The 20,336-nt window shown below is 32.7% G+C and overlaps 1 protein-coding gene across 11 annotated transcripts in view; it reads right to left on the bottom strand.

Moving 5' to 3' along the window:
- Positions 1 to 20,336, bottom strand: part of bma (black match) — a 99,876-nt gene that overhangs the window by 26,029 nt on the left and 53,511 nt on the right. For all 11 annotated transcript variants that reach the window (XM_053768451.1, XM_053768452.1, XM_053768453.1 and 8 more), the window contains exons 3-6: positions 11,559 to 11,783; positions 5,497 to 5,664; positions 3,351 to 3,471; positions 489 to 584 (exon numbers count right to left, since the gene is read on the bottom strand). In XM_053768451.1, the coding sequence (XP_053624426.1) occupies positions 489 to 584; positions 3,351 to 3,471; positions 5,497 to 5,664; positions 11,559 to 11,783 (610 nt within the window). The remainder of the gene's footprint in view (positions 1 to 488; positions 585 to 3,350; positions 3,472 to 5,496; positions 5,665 to 11,558; positions 11,784 to 20,336) is intronic.

Below are 20,336 nucleotides of genomic sequence, written 5' to 3'. Positions count from 1 at the left end.
TTTTAATTTTGGTTTTTGCTATTTCGTAGAAATAACTGAGCCAAATTATCTTATTTCTTAAGTCGGTTCGAATGCGGTTCGGTATAAATAGTTACGACCTCTGCGGCTCGTTGGTCTGCTACTTTTTTATAGTTTTTCTTGTAGATCTGGCTCTAAGTATTTATTATTTGCGTTATGTTATACAATATAGACTAGCTAAGTTAGTACCATAAGTTTCTAATTTATTTCCTTTCCTCTTTTGGGATACTTCAATTAACTTGGTTTTCCTATAATATTTATTTATTAAATCAACATATTATCTTTCAAATTTTGAATTAGGAATGTTACACTAACAATTATATGTGTTTCACGTTTGATTATTACTGTTAATATTAGTTACAACATTTTAATCATTAAGTATAGTTTAAATTATTGGCTATTTGGATTAATTTGGCCGAGCTAAGATGCGACTTGGAAACATATTTTTGAATTTTGAAAGCGATATTTACCTAAGAAATCCAAGTTGGGCTGGGCTATTTTAGCAACTTTGATGGACCAGGGCGGCACGTTCATCATCTCGGTGGGGTCGGGACCGATTATGTTCTCTGTAAAATAAATATTAATTAACACATCGCGTACTAGTACTTATTTAAATAGGTAGGTAGGTAGTGTCACGGTTGTGATACGCTAAAATATTTTAAAAAGTATGGTAATAAAAATAATCAAGATAATATAGATGTTTAACAAAAACGACTGAAAACCAAATTATTTTCTTGTACTTATACGGATAGAGGTAAAATCTCCGCATTCAAATAAAATTACCATTTGATCACATATATACATAAAGTAACATTATCGCAAATTCTCTTTGCCCAATAAAATAAACCAATTCTGAAAATTCACCTTAAAAGAAAACAACAGGTGGTCTCTCCCACATGACGTTTTGTTGAATACTTTGGTAAAAATAGATGTTCTGTGAGTTTTATAAAGAAAATAAAGAACGAAATAAAATATATCCCTAAATAAAATATATCTGCTCTCCCGGCGTCCTAACTGAACGATTCAGCGCTGTGCGAAATAATGAAAGAATATGGAGTCCTACGCGACAGCATAGTGAATTCCAGACTGCGCGCGTCGCGCTCAACTAGTAAACAGTTTCATAGTGCCATTGTGTGGTGCAACCGATTTGTTGGTGTGTTTGTTTATTATGACTAAACAACCATTTGAAAGTGAAATTTGCTTGCGCTTGTAAAGTTAAACAAAAACAAGTTCATTTTTCTTTATAAAATATTGTGGCCTGATAAAATATTAATGTCATATGTATAAATAGGTTTGTTATCGATTTGGGCCTTTTGATTATCAAAATCTGCTAATTATGTAATATGATATTTGCTGTCGAATACTTTGATGAAATTTTGTTTACTTGGTTATTTGTTTTTAGGCGCTAGCCAAAGATTCAGGCTGCTTGTTTATCCTTATTTAATCTTGTGATGAATACGCGGTAAAAGTTAGAATATCGCTGTCGTTTAAACGTACACATGGATACTTAGTCAAGTAGTATAATCGTGCGGTGAATAAATACGATTAGTACCCTCAGTATTTACTGTGAAACAGGTTAAAGTAATCCGTAATGAGAATAAACTGAATTAGTTTGATAGTATATTTATTGTATTAAAAAAATCTCATTAATTTACTTAACTCCGACTTGATATTTAATCACAGTATTTCCACAGAAATTCCTGGAAACTAATCCGGATTACCAGTGGAGGCAAGAGAATTAGTCGAATTTTCCCTTTCATATACCTACTGAGTAGTGTGCGCACTACTAAATTAATTATTATACCGAGATTGTACTTACTAGATAATTTTTAAATTAACATTTTGATGATTAAATAAATGGTTTTGAATACTTTTTGTTTTAAGCCGTATATATATCTACGTGTTTAGCATCTTTATACGGACCTTAGTAAAATTTGGTTATTCCAATGATGGATTATCCCAGCTAATATTACAAAGCGAAAGTGACTTTGGGTATTTGATACCTCCTAACGCTTTATCTACTATAATATTCTCGGAATTTTCGTTTCGTGAAGAGAAAGATGTTAATCTACCTTTCTTCTTGGTAAAATGTACTGTTTTCGTGGGAAATACACGACAGCGATACTGCAGACGAAGTCTAAATTTTTAGAATTTGTTACATTTTAATGACAGTCTTTAAAAATATTCTGTAATATTCTTCTATACTAACTATAATATTGAAGATGAAAATGTAACTGCAATGAATTAGATAAGGAGAAATTCCCTAATGAGATAACACGAACGGAAGTCTGCTAACTGTTACTGAGTAATTAAATCGATACCTGCCATTGAAGTATATTAGACTAGAGATAACTCCTCACAACTCTCACAGCTTCTTATTTCAAGTGTTTTTATTAAGAATTATATAGTTATATTTCATGTTAAATATAAACTAGTGATCCGCGTAAATAAAATCAGTAAACCTGTTTATATAAGTTTTAGTTATAGTTGAATGTAAAAAAATATTTAAATTGTTGTGTACATAAATAAAATACATCAATCTATAAGTTGTACATATTAAATGTATATCATATCTTAAATTCAAATGGTCTGCGCACGCTATAATTAATTTATCAATCAAATCAATATCTGTACAGAACATATTAATTGAATTGTGATTAGGGTTCAATAGCCATTCTGTACCCTGGTACAGATGATTATATTGTAACGAATAAATTACGGATAACTACAAAATATAGGCTGGTATCTAAATACACCTAAAATTAGAAACTTTTACTTAGTTTCCACTGCAAATGAGCTTGAAATGCTGGCGGAATTGCTAAGTTGGATCGCAATATGTATAACATTTATATAATAATTTCAATTCATTCTTACTATATATGCAATAGCGCAGACGATTTTGTGGTTGAGTTGTGACATTGTAATAAGTTGGTGGACTCGGAAAGTACGTAGTAGTAACTAAAAGTAATATAATATTTCTTGTAAACTATTCCAGATAAGAAGAATCTGACTAGACAGTTTCAATTTTAATAACTGCTTCGAGTTGAAATAAAATTTTCCTCCTTACATCTTAGAATATCGTGGTATCGAAAACATTTTTGTAATTGTTGTAATACTTGTGTTTGGTCAAGTAGGCGATGACACATACTTCATTATATTTTATACAAAACATTTTTTATTTATTTCATTATTATGTATTTTTACCCGATTTGGATTCAAAGTGTCTGTTATCTTTTTTTTGAGTTTCATTGTTGGATGAGTTTCTAAGTGTTTGATGACCTGCGGATACATGCATTGTGTAGTGCAGTATCGCTATGACCTGTCACACTTACCGACAAACTCGAGGCCGAACAGTTTCCAGGTGCCGCGCTTGGTGACGATGATGACCTGCGGACACACGTTGCGGTGGATCTGGCGCGCAGTGTAGTGCAAATAGTGCAGGGCTTCGATAATCTGCCGAACAAAACACACTTTTAAAATATATTCATTCTTGAAAACGATTTTCTAAATATGAAAACAAAACAACGAAAACAATATACATATTTTCGTACAATGAAGTTGTTAAAAACAAACACACAAAAAAACATATTAACTTTGTCTTGAAAATGTTATTTTGTTCGCAATAATAAAAATAAATACGTTACCTACCTATCGATGAACTTCAATAAGTAATTTAATTTGAAGGCAAATTTCTTCGGAACGTTTCCAGAACAAAAGTTTTGTCTACAGGAATATTGGTTTTATAAAACTTACGTGACTTTTTGATTAAAAATAGCTAATGTTTCGGGGACGCGAGTTATGGAGCGCCTAGGTAACGATATTATAATTTAAATCACTTTACCAGATTGTATGTCCTACTTTTTTGAGACTCAACTGATTCCATATTTTGTAAAATTTAGGATTTTGATGATTGGCTTTTAGGATCTTTTGTTCTAATTGAAAACATAGTTATATTTGCTCATAAATTCTGCCAGTTATTTTTGTCTGTTTCTTTGTAAACTCAGCAATTCTAAATCCATTGCTACTAGTCAAGCTCGAACTCAAATCAACTTCTCTAATTGTAAGACGGATATTTCACGAAATTCTTGCTATTATTGCCGTATAAATTATTCGTGAATACAATTACTAAATTTTGTTGCTGTCTTAGGAATAAGTATTTGGATGTTCAGAATTTTCTTTATTGAATTAGAAATCGACTAATAATATTATATTTATTGACTAAATTCGAGGTATGATTTTTTAAATAGTCAATACAGAATGTATTTGTTTACGTCTATCGCTATAATTGATGACTAATGTAAATGTTGTCTAGTCATTCAATTTTACACACACGAATCTTATGAATTCACGGTCACAGATAAATTAATTACTCGACTGAGCTGATTTACCTGGAAACCCTTATTACATTTGTACCAGAGCGGCCGTAAGTTAACCGGCAATAGACTTTTGGCATACAGTTCGCCGCATTTGTCGAGCCATTATATACATTAATATATGCTTGTAAAGAGAATAAGTTAATTAAAATAAACAAAGTGTTTGTTACTCTTTCATCTAAAACGTACTGAAATAATTTCGATCAAATTTGTTACACGGATATAACCTAGGTTAGCATAGACTTTTTAGAATGAAATTCCTAGCTGCGGCAAGCTAAAAAAAAAGAAGATTTTCTATGTGAACTAGACCAAAAAATTATAGTAGAAAACGCCTTTTTAGATGGATTCCTTTTCCAGAAACATCGCATTTTGACACATCTTGTATTTTATTTTTCTAAGTTCTATGCTCATTACCCTTTGTGTGTAAGGAAGAAAGTGTTTATTGTTCTACCGCTAAACCTACCCCTTTGTTCCCGTGTTCCGAAGGCGTGGCGGTGTATATGTGAATTACTCTTTTGAAATTGTTCAACAACTGTAAAAACTGTGTAATTGAATGTTTCTGTAGAAGGGAAATATTTGTTCAAAATTACATTAATATAACGGCATACCGTGGAAATAAACTTTACTTTTTGAGTATTTTTGTTATATAAATATAAAGCTGATTTGTATTATTTCAAGTTTGTATTTATATAAAAATTACTTGAAACACTTTCCCAGAAATATGTTTCTGAAAACTTTTTACACGTGTTTCAAGAAACACGTCATGCTATATAGACGTCGTTGATCAAGCACGCTCTGTGCCATGATATAGTTAAAAAAAATATATGGTAGCCTAATAAGTGGACTCGTGAGAAAACTACTTCCCAATCTCAACGTAACAGGAAGTTCTGTAATCAGCTTTTGTTAAATTCAATATTCATTTATCCTTTATTAAATTAATTTTCAGATGTTCATTCAATCATTGGTAGTATTAATTTGAAACAAAAAAAAAACTGTAAATCTAGGCTTTGGAGCGTGAAGCGTCACCATTCCACACGTTTGTCCCGCTTGCTTAACCTTCAGCATCTTTATTTAAAGGATTGACAACGATATTGAAAATATGTACCTGCAAGATGCCGTATCGGAGTTCGATATCAAGAAAGTAGTACTCCTTGGCGTAGGGTGGGCGCTGCGCGGGCGCCGTGTGCTGCGGCGGCTGCGCGCTCGACGGGCCCAGCGAGATCGGGTGCGGGAAAACTGGCTGCTGCCCCCCCGGCAGAACGGGCGATGACTCCTAGAGACCACATCCTTATAAGTCAATAAGTCAAAGTCCGTAGCATTTATAAAATTTTATGACGTACAGTCCAACAATACAAGCCCGCCATAACTAAACTTGGCCCTGTCTACCTCTTGAAGAATAAAGACGTGATGCTATTTGGAACCGTATAAAATAATATACCCAATAAAATATAAAGCCTATCTATCACATTTCCCTACTAAACAAAATTTCCCTACAAACAAATTAACTATGAAAAAATATATTTCAATTTTTTTCAAATACTATGTGAATAAATGATGGACGTAATTATTGATGTTTAGAAATTGCGTTTTATTTTATTATTTTTATTATTATCGCATAAAATACTAAATTTATCACTTCACAACTCGTGTCTGTCGTGAATCAAGTGCGACAGAATCTATGAATTTCATTTCTCAGTGAACAATGTACTATTTTAGTTAACAACTTTTTTTTTAGTAATTACAGCTTATATAAACGACCTATTTTCCAGAATAACTTTTCAAAAATGAGATTCTATGTCAAAAACTCTATTTTATTTTAAAAATCATAATATATCATATCCCAGCAAAACATTTTCATGTAAAAATTATGGGTTTTTGTACATCTATAAAATCTAAAACATAATGGCTACGGCTAACTTTGCATGTTTAATTAATGTACTCAGTGTATTATATTTTGAAAATTTTAACTGTCTGGCATTATAGTAGTAGTAGACTGGCTGACGAAACGTTTCGAGAAAAGGTAGGTAGTGCCCTTGCGCTTCGCTTGACTTGGCTTGGCTCGTCTTGATGGGGGCACTCCCGTGCCCCCAATATATATATATAACAACGGAATGTAACACCCTGCGTTACTATGTTGTAAATGTCGATTAAGGGCCTCTTACGGGCAGCGATGGAGGACTCATTATGTTCGGATTAACTCGTTTAAGGCCTCTTAAACAACTTCTTTGGGTCGGCTTATAAGTAAATATTAAAATTTTAATACGTCAGTTTCAGGTAAACTTTCTTTCTAAATACATTGTATGTTTGAGGCTAAAAACCTTCCCATCTAATTAGTTTGAACGTGTGAGTCTGATTCTATTGTATGCGGTGCTCTTTTTAGGTACCTACGTCACATAAAAAAATAGTTTCACAGAATTTTTGGGATTTGGGAACAAACATCCTCAAAGATGTGCATGCTTTCGCAATAGTTATTTGTAAATGCCTTGACGACCCGGTAATCTTAAGAGCCAGGTTATTTTATTTCTTTTTGATAGAGAAATAAAAGGAAAGAAATATATAGATTTTTGCTTTAAAGATAATAAACTATTGCAACGCATTTTGTGCATTTCGATCGATACTTTTTCGTATATTATAAATAAATATTAGAGAAAGAGACCGTGAAGAAAAAATACTCAGATATACCTGCGCCCAACTTTTGTTCTTTTACGACGCGTATTTTCCTTAATGATTTATCTCAGTGAAATAGTTCAAAATATATTTAATATATATATTTTTTAATCTTTCTCAAGTTTTTTATTTCAATTTTTTTGTTCACTCTGCTTTCATACTTTAATAAAAATAAAAATGCGCCGGCGAAACTGGAAGCAAATTCAAATGGCGACACTCAGCGGGTATTGATGCCCGCGCGTTGACATATATGGTCACCTACGTCCAGCCGTCAACGGTGGACGTATTGTTGTTGCGAATAGGACTTATTTTGCATTTTTAATTTTCATTGAAGTGTGTTTTTTCAGTTCATTATTTCTTGAATGTCGATTTGTGTTATTTTTCTTTTCTATTGTTAAAATAGCCAGATTGGCGTTGTATTTATTATATTCTTAGAGAATCTCTAAGAACAACAAATAAGCACAATTGTTTAAGTGGGCTGATTTTGTGTATATTTAGTGTATTACTTATCCATACTAATATAAAATTTAGATGAAATTTGGCAAAGAAATAGATAAAGATATCCAAAAGATTTTTTCGTTCAAACTTTTTTCACACACACATACACGCTTGGTGTTTTAGTGGCATTTTATTGGTCATCACAAATCTGAGAAGCTAGAAGAATCACAAAGCTAAGTAGACGGTAGCCTATCAGAAAATTCTGTTTTTCAACAATTGTAACAAGTCGAATTCTTTCAGTAAATCTTAAACTTATTTCTAATCGAGTTGCGTAGCTCATCGATCATACCGCGCATAAAACAGCTTCTGAATGTGGCATTTCTGAAACTCGTAAAAAGCAATAAAATCTGTAATTGTATTTTTGACGAGCGACAACACCGGGCTCTTTAATCCTGTAATGGCGTCGTAAAATTATATTGCTGATTTTACACATTGACGGCACATCATCGGGAAAACAATCAAGATATTAAACTCACATTTGTATAAATGGGATATGAGTACTTTCAAAGTATCGGATTAATCTGCAAGCTGTGGAAATGCTGCATTGTGAAATTTCCATAAAGTTAAAATTTTAAAATTAAAAATGCATCATTTCCGTTAGCTACAACTGACCATTTGACTGATATTGACTGATATTCTAGAAAATATTTACATTGATATAAAGTGCAATAGGTACAGTTTATGCAATGCATAATTCGGCCAGGATAGAATTTAGATATTTGATTTAATCTCAGTTTGCGCTGTAGCAGATACTTGGTACCCTGTGTTGGTACCTAAACACAAACAGGGCCGTGACCTCTCGTTCCCAAAAACAATACCCAAAGGAGGGATCATAAGTCAATACGAACGAGTCGACAGCCGTTTTCCACCTCTGATATTTATTTATTAAGTTTCAACTGAACTTTATGTGGTAATATAAAGATCCTCTAAATCTCAAACGAGTCTAAATAAATTTGATTTGATAAAAATAAGCATTTCAAAGATGTACTGAGACACAACAGTGAGATTTGAAGAGTTCTTAAAGAGAATCTAGAGGTTTTAATCCATAAATAAAACGAATATAGCTCTTTTCTGTAATACAAAAATGTTTCCTTTTTCAGCTGCATTACCCGAAACCTTTAATCTACCATTAATCTACACAGTCAAAAGCTTTCGATAAGTCACAGAAAATACCTACGACGTCTTGCTCGGATTCCCAAGTTTCAATAATTATTTCGAGTAAAGTGGCTGCTGCATAAGGGGTGGAACGACCTTTGGTGAAACAGTATTAATGATTATGTAAAATTTTATTTATATTAAAATAGGACACAAGTTTACTTAAAATATTTTTTTCAAATATTTTACTCAGAACATCATTCTAATATAGGAACGGGTCTATAGTTTGTGGGTCTATCATATGTGTAATGCCTTGTTTAAATAGAGGAATTACTTTACTTATTTTTATTAAGTCTGGGAACTCGCCTGCAATATATAGTTAATGGAATCAATACGAATAAGAACAGAAGAGGAAAACAAAGCATGTAGAAAATATAAATAGAACCACTGCCTAAAAACATGGTCATGAACGAACAATAGAATTCGTCGATCGGACCACCAGCCACAAAGGTGAATGTCATTCATATTAACTCAAAAACTACGAATATTCGCTATTCCCAAAGCTTCCATCACAGTAAAAGGATTCCGAGGACGTTTTTTATGCCAGAAGCATAAAAATGTAGCCGAGTTTTTCGTTTACATGGTTTCAAATATTGCGAGTCCGACAAATGCAATACCGAATCGAAAGTGCAATAATTTAAAAGTGACGCGAGTGCTTCTATTTCAAAATCTTTCTTTGACAGTATATTATAGGTTTTATTCTGAAAAATGTGACAAAATTGGTATAGAATAGAAAATGGTCATCCAAAATAAAAGTTTTATTGTGTCGAAAATTGTGTATATTGATTATAATTAAGCAATAAAAATAATAAAATAAATATGGGCGCTGTGTTCCTCCATCCCTCACTGGGATGGCAACTCAGCGATTTGGTATTGCAAGGATAAAAAAATCATCAATGAAAAAGAATCTATTTTCTACCCTTTACAATCTATCTAACCTTTTAAATTAATCGTATCTTTCGTATTAAAAAAATACTAAATGGTGGCCGAGCAATGGAATATAAATGCTAAATCCTATTTTAATAAAACATAATTTGAATATTTATAATAATCCTTTAGGTCTGAATAATGAGCTCTACGACGCGACGAAGTTGGAGTTAGAGGAAGTTTCATTATATTCAAATCAGTAAGGGTCCCTAATCTAAAATATCTAAAAAGTTAATCGGTTTTCTATTGTATTCATATATGTATATTAATGATTTACAAGACATTGATATTTATGTTCTAACGTCGGCAATATTTAAGGCTGATAAATCGTCTGTGTAATTACTGGATAACTACATAACAATAAACAGTACCAAATTTTAGTTTGTAATAGTCCGTCCGCCCGTCCGTCTGGTTCCCGTAGAATTATTAAAAAAACTAAATTAAAATTGAAGAAGGGCCAGTACATTTTTTATAACACAAAAATTACCTTGGAATCCCGGGTAAACATCTTATAGACATTTCATCCCGGAAAATGAGGAGGACCCTGTGGGAAAATTAAAATAAGAATCCACGGAGCCGATTTACTTTAAAATTTTGTAGAAAGGTGCCCATGAAGATGAAATTTGGTAGGAAGGTAGATTGTGACTAGGAAACGACCGCTATGAAAGGATATTTCGAAATTCCATCCCTAAAGGGGTGACATAGGGGTTGCCAGTTTTGTATGAAACTTCATCATTTTTGAAGTGAGACACGTGAAATTTTTAATTTACATTTGTTGTTTGTAAAAAATAATAATGCATAATTATTCGATTTTACATCCTTATAGGGGTGATATAGGGGTTGCAATTTTGTATGAAATATGGTCATTTTTGAAGTGAGACCCATTAAATTTTTAATTTAAATTTGTAGTTGCTAAAAAATAATAATGCATTAATTCGATTTCGAAAATTACATTCTTATGGGTTTGAATTTGAAATAAGGGTTGCAAGGTTGTATGAAGCATCGTCATTTTTGAACTGAGTCACATGAAATTTTTGATTGTAATCTGTAGTTAGTAATCTATATATAGTTAGTAAAATATAACAACGCAATAACTAGATTTTGAAAATTGCGTCTCCACGGGAATACGGTTGGGATGGAAATTTATGTGAAACTTTACTATTTTTGAAGAGAGGTCCGGGTCCATGACATGTTCGTCACGCGTTATGGGCAGCGGGAGTGGGACACGTAGCAGGAAATGGATAGGGCACGTTACGGGAAACGACATGGGACAACTTGCAAGAAACGGGACAGGACAAGTTTGAGCTAAAGATGACAAAAATACAAATTTGTCATAAATAAATTTTACCAGTCATAGAATACGCGATAAAAGAATAACTGAAATTTTATTTCCATTACTTTTAAGAACTGAAATTCACGCGTGCGAAGTCGCGGGTCAAAGCTAGTTCCAAATAAAAACAGAACAGAAATTTCTTGTAGACGATAAAATTGGTACCTGAACCTGTTCAATACCCATAGCTCTAATTCACCCTATAATGTGTAACAATTACCCGATTTTAAATTACTTGTTATTTTTACAAGATTTCTCAGTTTTGCGTTTTTCTAGTGTCATTCTGATGAGGAACCCAAGGCCTCCGTAAAATGAACTGGCCAAATGAGAGTCCCGTTCTCGTGCACGTTTGGTTCCATTATCTATAAAAACGGCAACAAACTAACATTTTTATGGAAGCCCTTTTAAATATTTATTTAATTCTGCTTTTTTGTTGTCATATCGGTAATAGAAACAATATATTGGTAATACATACCGATCGGGTGACAGACGGACAGTGGGGCCTTAGCAATAGTCTGTTTTACAGTGTAACGGGAACAGCTATTTCCTAAGAGCATGCTAAAACAATTCTGCTGAATATGTGTACTCACGTGCCAGGCGAGAACATTATGTAAGCTTGCGAGGACAGGTTCAGAGGCAAAAGCGATGGTATTGTGGCCTTCTTCAATGGAATGGATGATCTGCAGCATCTTGGGGTGGCGCATCTTCTCTAGCTGCGAGACACAAGCGCGGATCCTGTCCAGCATGCTCTCCTTCCGTTTGGGCTTGTACAACTTCTCCGCTATTCGCTTGTCGAACACGAAAACGGAACATTCCTGAAAAAAATGCAAAGTTTTAAAACACATTTCTAAATCCGCTTCCAAGATCATAATTCGATATGTGTATTTTTGTGGTGCAATAGAGAGGATGACATAAAAAGTGAAATTCGATGTAAATGAAAAAAAAATCGCCTTTGGCAATCATCATATATATACTTGAACAATGCAACAAAGATTAACTATTTTGGTTCCTTTATTTCTATTGTAGTAAAACGTGACGTATATTTAATGCATAGGTTAGTTGACAAGGTCAGAAAATAAATAGATATATTTAGGATCATAACGATAATTCATAAGCTGTAAGAATGCAATGGATTTAAACATTATTATACAAAATTTTAATGTAAATCGGCTCCGTGGATTGTTATTTTAATTTCCCTACAGGTCCCTCCTCATTTTCCGGGATGAAATGTCTATAAGATGTAAGCCCGGGATTCCGAGGTATGTTTGATTAATTATTTTTGTGTTATAAAAATATACAAATTTGGCCCTTCTTCAATTTTAATTTAGTTTTGCAATTATCCTACTGGAACCTGACCATTTACCGGGATGAAATGTAACTAAGATGTTAGCCCGGTATATAAGGTACCTACATACCAAATTTCAAGCAAATCGCTCCAGTAGATTTCAAATGATACGCGTTCAGACAGACAGATGATAACCTAGGTACCTACTTCAGCAATTTGTATTTTTTTGTAAGAACAATGGTAATAATCGTACTTATTTACATGTAATGAATTGGAAATAAAACATAGTTTAATTAAAAATCTTTATTACTCCTTAACAAAGAATTATTCAAATTAACCTTTATAAACTTCTTCAAGAATCTTCTTTCGTATTATAATATCACTAGCCGATAGTCGTAGCTACACCGTAAACCATTTTTTCCGATGATATTTCAGCTTTTTCTTCTCACGTATATTTGCCACATAAAATAATGCTTATTTTATTGATCCCTCAATTGTATTCGACATATTTTCTAAAATAAACATCGCGAGACATTTTAAAATTATCAATACCATAACGGTTTGTTTGTTTGTTTCAATAGCGTAATAGAAGAACAGCGGTCTGATTGGACCTAATCTTCACGGAAAATGTCTGCTGAAGGTAACATAGAATTCTATTTGGATCCCCAAATTCAAAATTATCCTAAATTTTAAATGTCCTCCATAATGTACCGTATTTTCTGGCGAATCTATTGCCTTATTAGAAGCAGCATCCTTTGTGCAATCTCACAAACTCAACAAGTCACTGATTCTTTAAAACTGCAAAAGCAGTCTACAGGATATAATAAAACTCCCTTTTCATGACAAGGATAACTTTCCTATTACCTTTATGACGCGAGAAATTTTATACAAATGCCATCTTGATGGTATTGAAATTGCGCTGGCCTGGATCCCAGGTCACTCTGGTATTTTGAGAAACGAAATAGTAGACAGCCTTGCAAAACAGGCAATCCATTTGGGCTCAGAAAAATATAATATCTGCCTCCCTAGAGATCTTAAGCAAATAGCTCAAACAACATTATAATGCATTGGAGTTCCTTTTGGTTAAATAATGCACATAAAGCGAAAAATTTTTCAGAGATTCAACCTGATATTCCTCTCAAACCCCAGGGTTTATTGGACCAGTCCAATAAATACCGCTCCATCTACAAACACCCCACTTCTACTTTAGACTCCGCACAGGTCATGCATGCTTCCCGGTATTCCTAGCTAAAATAAGAATTAAAGACAACTCGCTATGTTATGCAGCCTAGACGAGGGTTCATCTGTTCACGTATTTTTTGAATGCTCAAAATTTTCTCTATCTCTATACGACTTACCTTATATACAGGTACCTTATATACAGGACCTGTAAATATGCAATTTCTATTAACATTAGTTTTATAATTATATTGGGTAAATTTATATAAAATAAAAATATCTACTTATAATTTTTATTTACTTTATCTGTATGTATAATATATTTATATACTTTTATATTTTAGGTTACACACTGAACCGTGTTTCATATATTATTATAACATATTATATTCCGTGTCAATCTCAACCTTGTCGTTGGCAAAATCGTCGTTTTGCCGAACGATGGAGCCATAAAATAAAATAAAAAAAACAATTAAACGGTTTCAAAGTGGTTATAAGTGTATTTTTATGCAATTAATATGCTACCTCTCCAAAAAAAGAAAATGCCACAATACTTATATTGGATTTTTGCATCAAATTTTTTACTGACGGGAAATTTTATGAACCAATGTAATAAAATAATGATTGTCCTTGTACTAAGTGATTAAATAGACATGATTAAAAATAAAATATACAAAAAAAAAGTTAAAATTAAGGAATCGATAAAAGACCGGTTATACAACCGTGGTAAGAGAACCAGTATAAAATCGATATATTTTTAACATTTTTAAGAATGACTATTTAAATAGCATGGTTCCTAACGAAATTAACATACTGTCCGAAATAAAATGCCAGATATATATATTGCAAATGTTTTCACACAAATTTTCTAAATAATGAATAGTATATTGTATAAACCAGTGTAATAAACCGATGACTGGGTTGCACCTGTTAATACCGGCTATATGAAAACCGTTGTCAAATTGGTACCTCATGGCTTATCTACGTATACTTTATAGTTTATCTCGAGCGCGTGTGGACTAGTTAAGAGGAATGTCTATCGGCCACTCGGCCATCCAACATGTGTATAAAAAAAGAGAATCTTGGTGGCTTTTCTAAGTATTTTTACCAATGCACAGTTTTTCAGGAAAATTCTGCATGCATTATTATAATAGATAGCATGTGCTATATTAACTAATTTTGTAAAAATGGGATCGCTAGACTCTAAGTTTTAAAACTACTCAGCAGAATTTCGACATTGTCGAGGGAGTTTCACTTCGCCCTGCAATCACTTGGCCAGCGCTAGTGGATCTTTCAAAAAACTCACGGTTCCGCGCGGAATTCGACGTGAGCTTTTTGACGTTTTTCTTACAGAATGAAAATTTGCACGTCATCTCATACATATCAAAATTCCGGAGTGAGTTTAGTTCAACTCGCCGATGCACCCGCAAGTGTAGCACTAGTGCTCAAGTGAGTTTTATAGAATACAAATTAGCCATATCCGCGCGGAATCCAACGCGAGCTTTTTGACTTGATTCATTACAGAATCGAAACACTGAACTAAAGATGAGTTTCGAATTTCAGAGCAATGGAAAGCTTGTTAGTGGGAAGCTTGCAAGATGTAAGCTATACTCGCAAACAGGTCAAGTTACATAAAACTTGAAAAAAAAAATATTTTTTTGTTCTCCCTTATAAACTCGTTGTACTGAAAAATCATACAGTAAAAACTTGTGCAATGAATAAAACAATATTATAGTCATGTGATCAAGGAAAATTGTTTACCTTATTCTTTGAGAATGTTTTGGCCCAAAACTAAAGAATTTGAAATTTTTGTTGTGTATGCGACAGTCTCATGTGCTGCCATAAAACAAAAATTTATTTTTGGAATTTCATATAAATTTAATAAGTTTCTCTCTCTCACTTTCCAGGTCGCTTCCTCAACCGCTGATCATCGGGGTCCAGGGTCCGCTTTCCTCCTTGTTCGTCTCCATTTCGCACGGCCTTCGGCATCCCTAGTTTTAATACCATTGGCACAGTAAATAAATAAATGTAAAGACTTACAGCTATAAACGTTTAGAGTTTCGCGAGTCTTGACTCCGTCCGCCTCGTAGAGTGACATGTTTACTGAATTTTTAAAATAATTACATAGGCTATTCGTCTATTTATATCAATGTCAATGGACTAGGAAAGTGCCAAATTGAGTATTCACATTGGTGAAACCCGGTGAAACCCGGAATACTCAGGTATTTGAAAACAACTTATTGGAAATCTATTATTATTGACACGTTCCCCGCTCCCGTTGGAGGTTATTTATCTGCCAGTAATTTGCCAGTAACCACTGAAGTCATTTAAGTGGTGAGTGTTTTACTCAGTTAACGACGTAGATATAGATAGTAGAGATTGAATAACTTGCAATCATGGTTTATAAATAGTTTCTGTTTAAATTACGTATTTGTTCTATACGTAATTTTACGCTTTATTATTCGAATAGTAGATAAGCAAGAGGTATTTCCAAACAGTCGATTCAGATACTTTTTTTATGTCTAAAACATAATTTTTATATAGAACTTGTATGACAGTTATGTATTGTGACGTTATGGATTTTGGAAAGCATATCTAATAAATTATCAAAATCTTTGTATTAAAGACATCGAAAAATAGTAAATCTCGTAACCATAGTATTAGTAGACGGAATATCTACCATGTTCATAACTAATACATATAGTCAAATAAGTAGCCAATTTTTATATAAATAGAACTTAATTTGGAGATTAGATCAAAGTTGATGGGGAAAGGGAACAGTTGTGATTAATTTTGCGTTTAATGTACGCTTTCACTTTATAAAACTACATATTTGACGTAATTTCAGTTCATAATATACTTAGGCTTAAAACCTATAGACGACAAAACGGATGTTTGTGCCATTTCTAATATAAGGCAGTTGCGACAAAATCAATGTACAACAATAAACAAATTATTAAATTACACTCATATTTGAATCCAAAACTCAAATAAAATGTAAATAAAGCAAAACAAAGGGTCGACTTTGCGAGCGCAGTTAATTACAGATTCGGATAAAGACCTTCCAGTTAATTTAAATAAACAGAGCAAATAAAAAAAATTGACAGTAAAATGCTATAAAAACCAGCGCTGGATTAAAAATAAATATTTTTACAGAAAATCGCATATTTGTATTAATTAATGAACAAAAACCATAAAATATACCATATTTATCATTTACATTATTGAATTTCACCGTTGCGCTCCGCTTTATATAATAAATATATCTGTGTTTGTATGTAAGACTATAGTTTTCCAAGTATGTACATAAAAACACATGCCGAGTAAAAATAGGTACGCATATGATTACCTACTCATGTACGAGTATAATAAAGTCAGTGAAATTCTGACGTCTATACCAGAAAACAGCACAAGCCCTCGTTATAAGCCCACCTGGGCTTAAGAAAGTCACTTCACAATTATATATAGACTTGACTGGTATCACAGAAGTCAGTATGAAATTGCTTTCATCAGGTTTCTCTCTTGATTGTAACAAAGATTTGCCTTGCGGTCCTTTGTCTCCGTAGATTGCCTAGAAATATCCATTTAATTGTTAAGAATCAATGTTGTTGAAGGATCTTGTTTCACGATATGCATGTGAAAATGATATTTAATTCGATTATTCCTCTTTAAGTGTTTACTTGAATTTTATTTTTGGGAATTTACCGGTCCGAATCAGCTTTTGTTTATTTTTATAACGGCGAATATTTTTGAATCTTTTGATGATTTGGTTTAATTTTACACAGCAAAGTATAATTAAGTAGTGTTTAATAAATCATCAGACGAATATTTTTAATAAAGTCTTTTATATAATTAACCGTTGTTCTACTTCCTTATAACTTGATATTGCCCTAGATGCTTATGGCCTGACCTGGCTGTAAAGAGTGATCTCAATTCCGTCGAACATAGCCTAATTTTCACATAGGTTAATTTTCAGAAAATCTGAAATACGTATTCATTAATTTGTTATAAACAACCTAAATCCAAATTTTAAAGTCAGTAACTTCAACGGTGTAGAACTTGTAACATTAAAAGTTTTTTAACCCCTTTTTCTTTCTACAAAATTTTAAAGTAAATCGGCTCCGTGGATTGTTATTTGAATTTTCCTACAGGACCCTCCTCATTTTCGGGGATGAAATGTCTATAATATGTTAACCCGGGATTCCAAAGTATTTTTGATGTGTTATCGTTAAATCTTGCTCACTCAAACTGGTGGTGGCTGGCGTCGAGATCCGGGTATAAATTCTATCTTTTATTTTATGGAACACCACAAAATCATAACTTGTTTTTGTTGTATGTTATATATTTTTGTAATACTTAACCTTATCTTTGTGACTAGATTGAGAATTTTTGTGTTGTTGTTGTCTTCTCATTTGTTATCTTCTTATTTCTTTTGGTTGTAATCTGATTAATAAATGTATAAGTTTTAAGGGGATCGAAGCGGTATGTATAATGTCAGGGAAAATAAATTTTGCCGTCGGTGCCGGGAACCTCACATTCAGGTAGGTGGCATGAGGGCAGCAGGGCGCGGTTTCTTCAAAGATGTACGTACTTCTTACTAGAAACTCTAAATAAATAAATTATGTAAAGTGAGCTACCATCATTATTATGTACTAGCTGATGCCCGCGACTTCGTATTGGTAAGGATATTTGGTCAGGACTCAAAATTATTAGAGAATAACTGTACAGACAAAGCGTAATGATACCTATTTATTTAAAACCTACAATATTTTAAATATTAATATGATAATAGAAGGTCTGTTAAGTAGAGACTAAATAAAACATGGATCTCACAACTTTTAATGGTAGAAAAAAAACTGAGCTACGAGACCTGTCAGATGATCTGTCTGTCAGTGAGTGAGTGATTGAGTGACAAAATTAAGAAACTTTAACAAGTTAAAATTCTTTTACATTTTACTTTTTCAAATTGAATGAAATTAAAATTTATAGTGTTTATACAATACCAGCTTAATTACTGACAATGAAGGCTTCCTGTTTTATCCACAATTATTATTATCGTCTTTATTATTTTTTAAATTGAAAGATGTATGTTTAACGGTGAACATACATGAAACCGAAACTAAAAAGACATTACTTGTTAATGGTAAGTTGTGGGAAAATATACAAATACACCCATCTATGAAATGCCAAAAAAAAGAAAATAGGTTTAAATAGCATACAATGTCTTTTTTTTAGATATTGTACTAGTCTATGATATCTCAAAAAAAATATACGACTTTTTCCTTTATACTTACAAACATATATATCCCCAATCTATACTTATTATACTATTACGGAGCTCAAGGTGAGCGAGTTCAATTCGTACTTAGTCACATTTTCATGAAATTGTTTATTATTACTTTGTTTGAATACCCAATCTAGGCAGGAATTCTAAATCTTTGCAATCCGAGTTTTACATTTGGGAGCGGCAGGCGAGGCCTCGGCTCACCCACTTGTGGATCTGATTGATGCTAACCCCTCACTCGTTCTCAATTTTATTCGCAATAGAGCAATTGGCGACACGACCGCCATTCTAATGTTAGATCTAAATGTGTGTTTACACATACTTACAGGTTTTTTTATTGACATAATATTAGATAAATGACGCCGTTCTGAATATTATTACATATAAAAAGTTATGAGACAAGAACCCTGTTCAGTCATAACTACAAACTAAAAAGACAGCGATGTAGATCTTGAAAAAACTTCTGATTGCGAGACGGACTCGCGCACCGATGGTTTCGTAAAAATAGTTTCTTATTATATATGAATATGTACTTACATATTTAAGGTTACGTATCAATATTTTTCTTTACCTAAGTTTATAATTACTGTAGATTGGTTGTGAAATCATACAAAACATCTGCGATCTGTTTTAGCCATGAAAAAAACGTTTATGTCAGACGTTCTTTTCATAGCTAAAACAGATCGCAGATGAGTATTTGTATATATTGTAACTTGATAATGGAGAGATGGATTGGACATCGAAGCGAGTCTATAGGTCTTACCTCTGTTGTATATTGTTGGAAAATAGATAGAGATATTGTAAATGTACATAGTTGGTTAATATAAAAAGGGTTTCGTGTTTACCATATGAGGTACAGGCAGGATAAATTATTTAGGCTAAGGTCGAATGTTCAATGTACACACACTTCAAAGGTCAGAATTAATTGATGAAAATCAAATGCCATTTTACTGAGAATGATAAACAATGGTTTGCTTTGTAAAACATTTTGGTATAAAAGTTTTCAATGAATTCATATTTTTGTCGGAGCGAACTCGCTTGATTGGGTTTTGAACGTGAATCGATTTTTTATGTAATGATTTTTGATAGTATGTTGGAATCGGATTTCAAATTGGAGTTTTTAAAAGTGTAATATTTAATATGTATGTCATGTGTGTACATGATTGTTTGATAATGGAAGCAATAGATAAAATGTTACACGATTTTTTTTGTATACTTAGCCCATGTTGAATATTTGGCTGTTTAAAATTAAAATATTTTTACAAATGTTCAAAAATTACAGTTCCTAATAGCCTTAAAGATACCAAAGACTTCTGAAGTAAGTCGGTGACAGCACACTAAGTCGATGGACATGACGATTATATAAGTTTTATTTATTTACTTTCCAACCCTGTCTAACCCTAAAAATGGGATTGAAGGTCACGCATCTGAAACTATCGATGTGTTAAATAAGAAAGCCTATGTCAAACCACTTTAATATTCTCGCAGAAGTCAGTATTGCTATTATTACCATCGTGAGATGGTAAAATATAAGTGTTCTACTTTATGATAAAAAAAAACTAGACTTAGATCGAGCGGATCGAAAACGAGTTAAAACATAGATTTTGTATGAACGAAAAC

Source organism: Plodia interpunctella, chromosome Z (genome assembly GCF_027563975.2).
Source record: "Plodia interpunctella isolate USDA-ARS_2022_Savannah chromosome Z, ilPloInte3.2, whole genome shotgun sequence".
Lineage (NCBI taxonomy): Eukaryota > Metazoa > Arthropoda > Insecta > Lepidoptera > Pyralidae > Plodia > Plodia interpunctella.
The sequence above is the reverse complement of the archived record's forward strand: the minus strand, read 5'-3'. Positions and strand labels throughout refer to the sequence as shown.